This window comes from Bubalus kerabau, chromosome 20 (assembly GCF_029407905.1).
Source record: "Bubalus kerabau isolate K-KA32 ecotype Philippines breed swamp buffalo chromosome 20, PCC_UOA_SB_1v2, whole genome shotgun sequence".
In the NCBI taxonomy this organism is placed as follows: Eukaryota; Metazoa; Chordata; class Mammalia; order Artiodactyla; family Bovidae; genus Bubalus; species Bubalus kerabau.
In genome coordinates, this window is record NC_073643.1 from 44,770,227 (window position 1) to 44,784,722 (window position 14,496).

The following is a 14,496-nucleotide window of genomic DNA, read 5'->3' on the forward strand; positions in this document are numbered from 1 at the left end:
AGCTGTTGCCAAGACTGGCTGTGGCCCAATGGGGACACTGCTGCTGAGCCCTGAGGAGCTCAGGAGACCCACAGGGAAGTCCGGGGACAGAGGGAACCTGAGAGGCCCTCCGCACACCTGCGTGCTCGCTCAGCAGGGAGGCTCAGCGTCTTTGGGATGCCCAGCTACCTCTGCGGGCTCCTCTCGTGGCTCAGCAGTAAAGAGTCCACCTGCAATGAAGGAGCCACAGGAGACGTGTGTTCGATCCATGGGTGGGGAAGATCCCCTGGAGGAGGGCATGGCAACCCACTGCAGTATTCTTGCCTGGAGAATCACACACACAGAGGAGCCTGGCAGGCTACAGTCCAGGGGGTCACAAAGACTCGGACACGACTGAGTGACTAAGCAGAGGCAACAGCAGTTACCCGTGCCGCCTGCTGTTCCTGTTCATGTCGCGATCCTGAAAATTAACTAAACTAAGCCAAGTCTGCAGGGGGAACCTACAGGCGGTCGTCACGGGCAGCTGAGTGACTGAAGGCCTTTGGAGGAGTAGCTGTGGTTAAGGGACATGGGGACTGACGTAAAGCTGCTCATCCTATGACAACCACTGTGTCAGCGTCACTCACGCTGAGGTGATTTGAAGGAAACAGGCTGTGCGTCTCGGTGGGGTGGGGGGAGCTGCTCACAGGACTTTGGGCAGCTCTCTGCTGTGGTATTACGGGTTCTAATACTATAATCACAGCCCTCATGCCACAACACTACCCGGCATAATCCGCAAGGATTTCCAGGATTTTCATCCAACAGCCAACTGGGGTTGCTTCTTGGCCTGTGTGGCCGAGTTCATGAAATAAAGAGCATTGTGTTCATCCTCCAGCTACAGCTCTGAGCGGAGTGACAGGACGGGGCAGGCTTTACAGTCACATGCGTCTGTGGGGTAAAATAAAGGGCTGAGTGTTCTCTGTGGGGCCTCTCTGAATTTCGCTGGTATTACTTGTTAATAGAATCAAACCCAGATTTGATCCCTGGGTTGGGAAGATCCCCTGGAGAAGGGAAAGGCTACCCACTCCAGTATTCTGGCCTGTAGAGTTCCATGGACTGTATAGTCCATGGGGTCACAAAGAGTCAGACACGACTGAGTGACTTCCACTTCACTGAACTTCACTTGTTAATAAAAGTGAATTCTATGCGATGAGGCATTCTTCATAATAGCCAAAAAGTGGAACTAACACAAATGTCCATTTGGATGAATCACATGTGGTATAAACCATACCATGGACCACTATTCAGTCATCACAATGAATGAAGTACAGATACATGCTGCAGCACAGGTGAGCCTTGAAAAGTGCAAGAAGCCAGACACAAAAATGTCACCAACAGGAAAATCCAAAGAGACAGATTACTAGTTGCCAGGGGATGAAGAAAGAAAACAGGGAGTACCTGTTAACAGGTATGGGGGTTCTTTTGAGGGGAGATGAGAATATTCTCAATTAGATGGTGGCAATTCACAATACTGTGAATATGTTAAAACCAATTAAATGTATGCTTTAAAATGGTGAAGTCCAAACCACATTAGTTTTAACTCAAAAAAGTCAATTATTTGCAATGACATTAATCTTCTCTTGAAAAATCAAGCATCAAAATTATTCTAACAGTCCTAAAGCTTTCTCCATGATGGCCCGAGGAACTTGGGGGTGGGGACTGTGCAGCACAGAGGCTGGTTTCCACGTGTGGTTGGTAGAAACAGCCTTTGGGTGGAACAGTCACACCTCTGTTTGCAGCCACATCCACGGTTATGGGACACATCGTGGAGCTGCACCCTCTGCTTCACTTTGACTTAAGAAACATGGAATTTGTGTGTGCAGGTCCACAGTGCCTCTGCAGGACTGAGGGGGGCACACCACTCTGGTCTCTCCACGTCAGGAGTCCCATAGGCAAGCTTGGCCCCACAGCACTCCTGCTGTGCTGGAGTGCTGCAAGGCAATGGCCTCTAAGCAGCCAGAGTCTTAGCTTCATCAACACAGAGGTGGGTGTTGGGTGACCCACTAAAGGGGTCATCACCTCCCCACAAAAGAGAGTGAAAGATGAAAGCTCCCTTCTGTTCAATTAGCTTCTTTTCAAGGATCAGAGCCTGGCTGGCAGGCGGAAAATTCCACACTCTAATGAAACAAAAGGGAGCCAGAAGGGAGGGTGGATAAAGGGCACAAGCACAGTTTCCCTGCATTCTTCCTTGGGGGGCTCAGAAGGTAGTCCTATGTTCCAGAAGTCCTGGTTAAATCTCAGTTCGCTTCCCTATGGCACAGAAAGGAACCAGGTTGATTTCAGTACTTCCGTCTTCATGGGATAAATTCATGGGTGTGTGAGGGGTGATTTTCTCTGGTAAATGGACTGTGGTATGAAAAGTTACTGAAGTACATCATGAGAAATCCTCTCTCTTTTCAACCATAAACCTGCTTTCATCAAAGGAGAAAAGCTCTGCAACTCTCACACCTCTCAGCTTTTGTAACAAAGAGAAAGGAGTCAATCCTTGGCAGGCAATGGTATCTAGGCTAGAATTCATGAACAGAGTGTAAAGCATTGTGCTCATTTTTACTTTTTATATTAATTTATTGTTTGTGGCAAGGATGGCAAGCTTTCCACTAAAGGTAGTGATATTTATGTCACTCCGAAATTAATGTAAGATTTTGTTTTAAAGTCATTTACTCTAAAGAAAACACAAAAGAAAACTAGAGGTGGTGTGCAAACAAGGAAAGAAGCATGAAAATCATTTAAGAATGACAGAAGTTTTGGAAACTTTTTTTTCCTGTCACTTTACTAATGAACACTTTTAGACAAATCAAAAAACATTCTGTCCTATCCATGCCATGTCCATGATTCTGGTGTTTCTAACTCATTTTTCAGTGATTATCACCATACCTGTCAAAACATCACTGGATCAGAATCCAATGACCAAGAAAAACCAAATGCCTTCCTACGAATGCACACAGAATCAGTGACTTTGGGAGAGAGAGTGGTCTCCTGAGCAAAGACACCATTGGAAACCTGGAAGAATTTACCTGGTGAGAAGCTACCAGTACCAATTCTTCAGGAACATTCCCAACATTCCCAAGGACAAAAAGGACACCTTTCAACTTTTCTGTAAGTCTGAAATGAGTGCTCAGTCACTCGGTCATCTCCAACTCTGCAACCCCATAGATTGTAGCCCATCAGGCTCCTCTGTCTATGGGATTTTCCAGGCAAGAATACTGGAGTAGGTTGCCATTTTCTCCTCCAGGGGATCTTTCCAACCCAGGAGTCAAACCCATGTCTCTTATGTCTCCTGCATTGGCAGGGAGGGTCCTTACCACTAGCGCCACCTGGGAAGCCCCCACCTCCGGAATATTTCATGATAAATGTCGAACAGCCACAACCACAAAGCAAAGAAAGCGGTATGATCATGATACCCTTGAAAATTTTGAACTGTAAAATGAACTTACCAGTAATAGATTCTTATCAGGGCTGAAGGCCACAGGAGAAAAGAGGCTACGAATGCCAGGATCGGAAGGGCCAGCGTCCCGCCCGCGATCACAAACATGTTAACCACGTCAAGATCCATCCTGCTCTTTAGGTCTGGCTTATACCTAGAGGGGCTGAAAAGAGAGACAGCACTGAAACTCTGTCTCAGGAGACAAGGTGAAGAAGCAAAGTGGAAGTGAGAAGTGAACAACCCAGAATGAAGAGAAAAAAGTGTAGGTAATGAGGAATCCTTGAGATGATATTTTTTTAAGCTATAAAGGAAATTTTAAGAACAATTGGGGAAATTTGAGTAAGGACTGGTTATTAGACAATATTATTAGATCAGTGACTGCAGTGATGAAGTTGTGGTTATGTTTATACGTAAGAAAACATCCTTGTTCATAGCATTTGCTGAAGTAAATATTAAGGGATAAAATATAGTAATATCTGCTACTCACTTTTAAAAGTTGAGGAAGAAAAAATGTATATATGTGTTTGTGCATATGTCTGTATATATGTGTTTGTGCATATGTGTGTGTGTAGAGAAGGGAGAAATAAAGTAAAGGTGGTGAAATGTACTGATGAACCCAACTGTAACCTTCAACTTTCCTATTAGGCTTGCAATTTTTAAAAAATTAAAAGTTAGAGAAGGATAGAAGACCTGAAAGACAGAGGAAGAGAGAAAGAAAGAAAAATAACACACGTGCATATGAGTGCCTATATATATACAGAATATCACTGGAAGGTAGACATGAAACCAGTAATAGCAGTTGCATCTGAGGTGGGCAATCAGGTAGCTGGGAGTCAGGGACAGAGCGAAACTTGCTTTTCACAGTCTACCTTTTAAAATCTTTTGGTTATTTATCATGCACATGCATGAAATGAAGTGTTAGTTGCTCAGTTGCGTCCGACTCTTTGTGACCCCATGGACTGTGCCCGCCAAGCTCCTCTGCCCATGGGATTCTTCAGGCAAGATTACTGGAGTGGGGTGCCAATACTTTCTCCAGGGGATCTTCCTAAAACCCAGGGATCAAACCTGGGTCTCCTGCACTGCATGCAGATTTTTTATTGTCTGAGCCACCAGGGAAGCCCTATTCATATATGAGCTATTCAAAAATAAGTAACACAATAAAAATTTAGGAGGGAACACGTCAACATCCGAGGTTCCAGTGCACTTTCTGATGTCCTCCCAAAGACTTGGAGGACACATGTGCAGGCTAGAATGGGAGCCCCAGGAGGGCAGGGACTGTATCCCCAGCACCCAGACTGGGGCCTGACCCATTTCCAAGGGCTCTGGAAGTCACCCGTCAATTAGAGGCCCCCACCCAGTTCTGTCTCATGAACAACATGGTTTATTTTCCATAGAATTTAAAAAGTATTTCAAGTTCCATCATCCTCCCCAGTAGAGAAGACAACGCCTGCTAGGATCTGTTGGTCAGGTGAGGCCCTTTGTCATCTGAGGACTCCGTCACTTGTGTTAAGTGTGCATCTCACTAACATAAAAAGGACTCTTCTTCAAGAAAAAGCACACATCTAGCAAATCATGGTCTTCTTTATATTTCCTGTGAAACAGAGAGCTCTGCCCCATACACCTCTATCAACTGATGTGTACTTCAACTGTATAATGATTTCATGATAGCACAGTATGACCTCAGGACCACTGAGTGGGGGTCAGCCCACTTCCTCTGCAAAGGGCAGATGATACATAGTTCAGCATTGTGGGTCATAGGTCTCTGTCATAACTACTCAAGCTGCCTCTGCAGTGAGACAGCAGCTGTACATCATGAAATGAATGGGTGTGACCATATCCCAGTAAGACTTTACTGTAAAAAACAGGCTTCAGGTTGTAATTTGCTAACCCTTGACACAGTACACCAACCTCATCAAACAGGCATGGTAAGAGCTTTATCCACTATTAAAAATCACTGCAGATGGTGACTGCAGCCATGAAATTAAAAGACGCTTACTCCTTGGAAGGAAAGTTATGACCAACCTAGACAGCATATTAAAAAGCAGAGACATTACTTTGCCAACCAAAGTCCATCTAGTCAAGGCTATGGTTTTTCCAGTGGTCATGTATGGATGTGAGAGTTGGACTGTGAAGAAAGCTAAACGCCAAAGAATTGATGCTTTTGAACTCTGATGTTGGAGAAGACTCTTGAGAGTCCCTTGGACTGCAAGGAGATCCAACCAGTCCATCCTAAGGGAAATTGGTCCTGGGTGTTCATTGGAAGGACTGATGTTGAAGCTGAAACTCCAATACTTTGGCCACCTCATGCGAAGAGTTGACTCATTGGAAAAGACTCTGATGCCCCTCTGATTGGGGGCAGGAGGAGAAGGGGACGACAGAGGATGAGATGGCTGGATGGCATCACCGACTCAATGGACATGAGTTTGGGTAAACTCCGGGAGTTGGTGATGGATAGGGAGGCCTGGCGTGCTGCAATTCATGGGGTCGCAAAGAGCCGGACACGACTGAGTGACTGACCTGAACTGAACTGAACAGGCTGAGGCAACAAAAGCACAGAGAGGCTGAGTAACAGATTACTGACTTGGACCCACTCTCTTTGCTCCTAACTCCACATCCTCTGACCTTTTTTTTTTCAAATGGCCTTTCCTCAGATTTTATAACATCTTTGCTGTTAAATAATTCATCGCCCCAAATTTCTTCACGAAGATGTGATGTCTCCATTTAGATGTTTGGTCTCTTGAGAGGCTTGGTGAAACAAGCTCCTTCGTCCAGAGAGGGAGGCAGAGGCATCTGTAGATGGTCCTTTCAGTTCCATACACACTCTATCTGGGGACAGCCCTGAGTCTACAGCAATGAAAGCTGCTGCCTTCTCAGTGGCACAAGCACTGTCTGTGCTTCTGACTTAACTCTTCCCTCCGTTTCTCAGCCACTGTAAACAGCTTTTTTCCAGCCCACTTATATCACTCACTGGCCTCTTTCTCTTCCTAGAACCAGAGCTCCTTGAGGATAGGAATAATGCTACATGGGTGTTCTCAGTGAGTAGAATAGCACAGGATACAAATAACATACAAATGAATTAATAACAGTCAAAGTTACAATGTGGGTTCAATCCTGTTTGTTTTAGGGACAGCCATCCCCAATGATGTTGACTATTTTCTCTTTCAATAATTACAAAACTCCCAAGAGGAGTCACCTACTTAATGCTGGGTACAATTTATGATGCTAAAAAGGCCTCACTGTCAAGGGGTAAGCAAATTCATGGCACAGTGAAGGGAATTTTACAGATCTGTTTGAAGACTGTGGGTCACAAAACAGTTGATGAAGATGGGGGCTGTCAGATTCAAGAGGACTTTTCTTCATCACATAAAGAGTGCTGAGGGTCACCATGAATTCTGATTCCTGAGCCGCAGGAAGTTAATTACATGATGTTCTTTTAGACTAGGAATTAGAACATTTTATGCCCAAAGCCATAGTATGTCACCGACTCTGACAGTGGAGATGGGAACTCCAGCTTGAAGGCATGATCATCAAAAAGAAACCTCATTAAAAAAAAAACAAAACCTCATGGCTTCATCAGTGCCTGCTATAGACGTCACAGTCAGTTTGGGGGAAGGTTCGATCTGGCTCCATTCTGCATTCAATGATAGAATAAAGTCTTTGCTAAGGAGATTTTGCAGAGCAGCATCAATTTAGCAAGTCTTGGACTTGTTACAGAGACTCCTGCGCACTTTCCCTGATGAGGTCAAATACAGCCAGGCCCTGAGTGAAGCCACTAATGTTTTCTGAGGTGTCTATATAGGTCTGGCCATTATTCCTACCTCTATGACATCCTTCTTCTGACAAAGGACTTGTCTTTAAAAAGGCAGCTGCCTAGGAAAAAAAATTAACAAAAAAAAGGCAGCTGCCTACCCTGCTGGGGTTTGTTCACAGGAAGCTCTATGTGCCCAAGGGGGAAGCTGGGCACAGAAAAACTGAAGCCTTATGAGCCTGGAATCACCAATGACTGAACATCAACTAAGGGGTAGAACACGGGGCGCCCCTAAGCACAGGGCCCACACAGCAGACGTCTTCAAGATGACTTCAGGCAGCAGAACACTCGGGCTATCTGACACCAGGTGACACTCCCATACAACCTGAGAAAGTCATCTTTTTTTTTTCAGTTCTTTTCCTGCCTTGCTTAGGTCAAAGAGAAACTCTGAGGGTGGTTATTAAATAGCTATCTAACCCCTGAGCCTCCTGCAGGGAACAGTACCTAGGTATTTAATAGCACTGTTTCTTTGTGTTGATTGTTATGGATATTTTCCATTTATGGTAGTGATGCAAATTAATTTAAAAGGAGGAACTAATTTAAAGAAAATGCTAACTAGGTGATCCATGGATCTGGTGAACATCTTGGTGGTGACATGAATGGCTGCCAGGGTAGATGTGCGTGATGGACAGGCCCCAGGTTGGGGGCGGGGCGCTCAGGCTGGCCCTTCCACACTTTGACTGTGAGACCTTGGTTTCCTCCTCTAATAATGAGAACATTCTATCCATAGTAATGAGAACATTCATCCAAAACACCTTTTCTGTCTTTTCCTACTCTGGTGGCTTAAAACATTTCTGAAATTATGCCAGATAACTGAAGACTAGGATCTGGCTTGCCCAGCAGGAGAATCTTCCTGCCTGTTACATTTTCCCTGGGACCTAAAACAGTATCTGGGAAATATTAATACTTGGTGCTTGGTAATGTTTGAGTGTTTGATAATGTTTGAATAGATTGAAAAAGAAAAACGCACCCGTTTTACATATCTGGTGCATCAGGTGAGGCTCCCAACACTTAAAGACAGTGACTTTAGCGGCTCTGCAGCACAGTCTGAAATGAGGGACATCAGGAAGGAGAGCCCGCCTTTATGGCAGAGACTCTCACCCAGAGACCCGGACCTGCCACATGGCCTTCCCCGGGTATCATCTAAGCTGTGCATTTGGGCCTTTATCTCTGAATGCAGGGACAAAGATTAATCAGGCTCCAATCAACATGTGGACTCAAGTCCCCAAGTTTAGTCTGGGGTGAGAGGTTAGGTGTAATGCGTCACAGTTGTCTTTTAACATACTCTCTGACCTTTAAAACCCGTCCTTCTGAGGACTGACACGTTAAATCAAGATATAAAGCAAAATTCCAAACAGAATATAAAACACTTTCACGGAATCTTGGCTTCTCCTAGACATCTACTCATAGTCCATCAGACTTGACACACTAACGTCCTGGTCTCTTCAAAAATAGGAATATTTTTTTAAAACTATAGCAAAAATACTTTAGCCACCAGATGCGAAGCACTGACTCACTGGAAAAGACCCTGATGCTGGGAAAGATTGAAGGCAGGAAGAGAAGTCCCCTGAAACAGGATGACAGGGTTGGAGGGCATCACTGACTCATTGGACATGAGTTTGCGCAAGCTCCGGGAGTTGGTGATGGACGCGGAAGCCTGGCTTGCGGCAGTCCATAGGGTCGCAAAGAGTTGGAACATGACTGAGTGATTGAACAACAACAAAGTAGCAAAAATAATGACCATGGCCACTACCACCGTAGCCAAAGACAGAAGAGCAACAGCCTCCATGTACTGAGTGACTTTTGCATGCCAGGTTCTGCGTAGATGGTTTATATATAGCCTCTCATTTTATCCCCCACAATGCTGGGAGTAGGAAGCACTTCTTCCACCTTAAAGATGGAGGAATAAAGACTAAAGAAGTTAACGAGTGCCCCCAAGGTCACTTGACTGGTATGCGGCATGGGCTGCATTTCAATCCAGTCCTGTAGGTGTGTCTGGTTCTCTGCCTTCTCTCAGCACTTACTAAGCAGATATTTATTGAGCATCAGTTACACAAAAGGCACAGACTTCACTGTCCCCTTCAACATTCTTTGTACTTCTCCAGAAGTATTTTGAGAGCAAGTAACATGCTAACTTTACAAGTTAACAAGTTATCACCTTATTCTTGCTGGTGTCTTTTAAAAACTAACCAGTGCTGCTTATAATTTTTTTTAATTCTGCAATATGAAAATTCTTTCCAAAGAATATACTCTTGAAATCTGAGTATAAAATCCCAGCTGTTAAACATTATTGCATCTACCCAACACTAATTTCTGAAACTAGACTCTTGTAAAGATAAACCAGTTTCTCAAAACTATCAGTAATGATCAATAGCTAAAAAAAAAAAACACAAAGGCACTAAGACTCTCTTGTGTGGAAGTCCCAGGATTGAAGAGAGAAAATAATTAGAGACACGAACAGTTCACACTCCTTGTCACATCTATCCCTTCCATTATGGAGGAAAACCACACCGAACATTCCAAGGAAGCAGTTAAGCTTGTCTGGTCCATCACGGAAAGCGTGGCATGACCCTAGGATTATTGCCATGAGATGCTCACCTTTCTCCTCCTGGCCTCGTCTCCCCTTCACTCTGGCTAAGCCCACTCTTCCTCTGTACTCTGCAGCCCTGACAGCCCTGATGTATAAACAAGCCATGGCTATGAGCACGCCTGGCCTGGTTCCTAAAATTCTCTGCTCCCTCTCTCCCCTGGATATTCCCATGATGCTCTCCATGCTCTCCTTACTCTCCGTGCTGAATAGTCCCACGATACACTCTTCATTGTCTTCCTTGAAGAACTCACATTTCTACACCCTCTACTACTACCAGGAAATGCAAAAGTCAACACTTCTGGCCAGGACCTCCTTCCAGACTTTTCCAAAAGCCTGCTTGACTATCTCCACGATGCAAAAGTCCTACAATGTCTCAGGGGCATCTCCTCTCCTTCTCCTGACTTGCTGATTTCTGCCAACAGTGTCCCCACCAGTCTGGCCTCCCAGACTGATGTATCTTTCACTCTTCCTCCTTGCTCATCACTCCTGTCACTTGATGGCCAGGAGGTGTCAGCACTGAAGCCAACTCATCTGAGTCTAGACAAAATGCAGTTTATATGTGGCTATTTACATTTAAATTAGGTAAACAAAATTCAAAATTCAGTCCTTCAGTCACGTCCATCACGTCCTTAAATCCTTGAGAGTCATGTATGAATAACAGCTAGTGTGTTGCACAGCACAGTTTTACGGGGGTTACAGCCCCAAAAGCCCCTTACAACCAATTCCCTTGGCTTAACATTTACTAGGAATGTCTCAAGGGAGGAAATATTCCCACCAGATATGAGAGTTCATGAGTCAGATCCCAGCTCCCTCAACTACCCGACCAGGCCTGGGTCATCTCTCCTTGCTCCCGTTTCTGTGAAGGCTGCTCTGTCATACCCCATTCAGTTGTTACCAGCTGCCAGAAGAATCTTCGTAGTCCACACCAGGGACTGGGGCCTCTTGTCTAGTGTAAACGCTGATCACCTTTATGATCCCAACTCAACTTCCTGGCCTCACACCTCTGTTTGCAACCACAGAGCCTCAGGCCTCGTCTTTCTCATGCTGCCCACTTCGTGTGGGGCAAGCACTCTCCTGTCCTGCCCACCTGATGAACTCCTGTCTGCCTTCAGGACTGATTCAAGTGTTACACTCCCCAGGAAAGCATCCCGCTGCCCAGAGGCCCAGGTCTTCTGACTCCCTTCAGACTCAGAGCCCTGCTCCCTGCACAGTATCTGAGAAAGGAGTTGGGGGTGGGGTTTGGATACATATCTTGAGCTTTAAAAATATTCAGGGTGGAACTTCCTTGTGGGTACAGTGGATAAGAATCTGCCTGCCAATGCAGAGGACACAGATTCGATCCCTGGTCTGGGAGGATTTCACATGCTGTGAGGCAACTAAGCCTGTACACAGCAATGAAGACACAGCTCAGCCAGAAAAAGAGAAACAAAAAATTTTTGGTTCCAGTCCACTCCCACCAGACCTACTCAACCAGCGAACACCCGACCTGCTAACAGGCTGGCCTACAGAAGGTTGCCAGGGAGCTTACAGAGTAGCTCCCATCACATTAAGGGCTGTTTCTTTCCTTTTTTTTTTGCAATCTATGATGTGAAAAATCCATACTCACTCTTCAAAGAGCACAGCCTTCTTTCCCAACTGCTACTGGCTCTGGCAGAAGCTGAAAAGGAGACTCTGGAATCACAAGAAAATGACAAAGCATTAAATCATATCAGAGAATACGAATTAAGTGCTAACAGTCGGCAATAATGCCAGCCTCGCTTGAGGCGGAGCCTTTCCTCCTTTGCCAAGGCAAAGTGCAAACATCCTATAGTTTTAAAGTTGCCTCTGGTTCGGGTCACTTTCCCCAGTTAAGCAACGTGCACAAAGGGCACGTAGGGCATGTGAGATAAAAAGCCTGACTAGGAAGGCATGCAAGCTGAAGAAGTATTCTGTGATGCAAACGAAGTATAGGACTGAGCTGGTGATTACTATGCTGCACAAATGAGAGAGGCAATAAGGGAAACAGGCATGCTTGGGTGAGAGGGGCTTCCGGAGGCTTCAAACTTAACTAAGACCTTCAAATAAAGGTTAAAACTCCCTTCTCTGTCTGGGAGTTCAGTTCAGTTCAGTTGCTCAGTCATGTCCAGCTCTTTGCAACCCCATGGACTGCAGCACACTAGGCTTCCCTGTTCATCACCAACTCCCGGAGCTTGCTCAAACTCATGTCCATCGAGTCGGTGATGCCATTCAACTATCTCATCCTCTGTCGTCCCCTTCTCCTGCCTTCAATCTTTCCCAGCATCAGGCTCTTTTCAAATGAGTCAGTTCTTCACATCAGGTGGCCAGACTATTGAAGTGTCAGCTTCAGCATCAGTCCTTCCAGTGAATATTCAGGACTGATTTCCTTTAGGATGGACTGGTTGGATCTCCTTGCAGTCCAAGGGACTCTCAAGAGTCTTCTCCAACACCACAGTTAAAAAGCATCATTTCTTCGGCGCTCAGCTGTCTTTAACAGTCCAACTCTCATATCCATACATGACTACTGGAAAAACCATAGCTTTGACTAGACAGACCTTTGTCGGAAAACTATCTGGGGTTACGGTTACCTAAAAGCTCTACTCAGAAAGAAAAGAGAGGAAGCTGGCAAACCAATGGGCAAATGAATACAATATTTCTACTAGAGTGGCTAACAAGAGGGGACTACAAAGCTCATAAGCAGGGCTGGACAGTACAGAGATGCTGGCCAAGACACCACAGCAGAAAAATGAGATGGGCAGATGGGTTAAATCCACAAAACCCCTGAATTATTCCAGAGGGATCAAAGAGTTAAACATAAGGGGGGAAAAAGTACGAAAGTTCTAGAAGAAAACATGAGAACTCTGGAAAAAATCTTCCTCAGTAAGATATAAAACCTAGAGGCCATAACATAACGATTAATAAGCTGACTGCATAAAAATCTTTTTAAATGACACACGGAAAGGGATAGCATGAACAAGATTAAAATCTGTTGATATATATCAGGCAACAGACTAACAAAGGGTTCCTACAAATCAATAAAAACAACAAAATCCAATACAAAAATGGGCAAAAGATTTGAACAGATAATTGAACAGGAAGGAAATACAAATGAGTCTTAGCTAAAAAGATGCTCAATCTTAACCTCATTTACAAGAGAAACACAAATTAAACCTCCAAGGTGATGGTGATCTCTGTTCACCATACTGGTGAACAACAAAAAGTGTAACAACAGACAGTGTAGCTGGGGCTGTGGGGTTGCCCTCAGCAACATAATTTTACATTCCCATTAACAAAATCTACAGATGGCATTTTGGCAAAACCTGCAGCAATGTAAAATACACACACCTTTGATCAAATTGTCTCTAATTTCCAGCAATTTATTTATGCTCAAACCTGAACATATGTGAGAATAAGTTTGTGCAGGGTTATTTGTTATAGTATTACTTATCATGTCAAAAAAAACCTGGAACTTGCATGCCCACTCATAAGGGACATGTTAAGTAAGCGATGGTACAACTTTATAAACAAGTTATAGTGTACAGCCATTAAATGCAAATAAAATTAATATAAGCCATTACGTATTATAGGTTGGGCATAAAGTGAAATAAATAGGCTGAGCACTTCCAAAAAATAATTATATATGCTGCTGCTAAGTCGCTTCAGTCGTGTCCGACTCTGTGCAACCCCATAGATGGCAGCCCACAAGGCTCCCCTGTCCCTGGGATTCTCCAGGCAAGAACACTGGAGTGGGTTGCCATTTCCTTCTCCAATGCATGGAAGTGAAAAGTGAAAGTGAAGTCGCTCAGTCGTGTCCAACTCTTTGCGACCCCATGGACTATAGCCTACTGGGCTCCTCCATCCTTGGGATTTTCTAGGTAAGAATACTGGAATGGGTTGCCATTTCCTTTTCCAGGGGATCTTCCCAACCCAGGGATTGAACCCAGGTCTCCTGCATTGCAGGCAGGCGCTTTACTGCCTGAGGCACCAGGGAAGCTGTCTGTTCTATTTGTCTCAGTGGGTAATGACCCCTAAGGTACATTGCTAACTTTAAAAAGCAAGAACAGAAGAGAATGGGTAGGATAACATCTCTTGCATTGTGAGAAAGAGAGAAAAATATGCATGTTATTGCTTACGTATGTGTAAAATGTTTCTGAATGGATGCAGAAGCAGCTGAGAACCATAGAGTCGGGCTGGGAAGGGAGCTGAGAGGCTAGGGGCAGAGATGAGTGAGGCTGTTCACTGACATGAACCATACCTCTTGAGTTGCTACCATGTGTGTGTAAAAGGTTTTCCCTCTTTAATTAAAAAATACAACATAGGGCTTCTGTGGTGGCTCTGTGGTAAAGAATCCCCCTGCCAATGCAGGACATCCCTGCAGGAATCTCAGGTTTGATCCCTGGTCTGGGAAGATCCCTGCAGGCCATGGATCAACTAAGCCCATGCACCACAACTACTGAGTGTGCTCCAGAACCCAGGAGCCACAGCTACTAATTCCATGTGCAGCAACTACTGAAGCCTGCTCCCCTAGAGCTTGTGTGCAACAAGAGAAGCCACCACAATAAGACTGCACACCCCAACTAAAAAGTAGTGCTCACTCCAACTAGAGAAAAGCCCGCACAGCAACAAAGACCCGGCACAGCCAAGAATAATTAACTTTTA

At 44.8% G+C, this 14,496-nt stretch overlaps 1 protein-coding gene across 4 annotated transcripts in view; it reads right to left on the bottom strand.

The window, feature by feature from the left end:
• The window catches only part of ABHD6 (abhydrolase domain containing 6, acylglycerol lipase), a 48,394-nt gene that overhangs the window by 22,930 nt on the left and 10,968 nt on the right, over positions 1-14,496 (bottom strand). For all 4 annotated transcript variants that reach the window (XM_055557747.1, XM_055557748.1, XM_055557749.1 and 1 more), the window contains exons 2-3: positions 11,447-11,511; positions 3,453-3,605 (exon numbers count right to left, since the gene is read on the bottom strand). In XM_055557747.1, coding sequence (XP_055413722.1) covers positions 3,453-3,571 — 119 coding nt within the window. In that variant the 5' untranslated portion in view covers positions 3,572-3,605; positions 11,447-11,511. The remainder of the gene's footprint in view (positions 1-3,452; positions 3,606-11,446; positions 11,512-14,496) is intronic.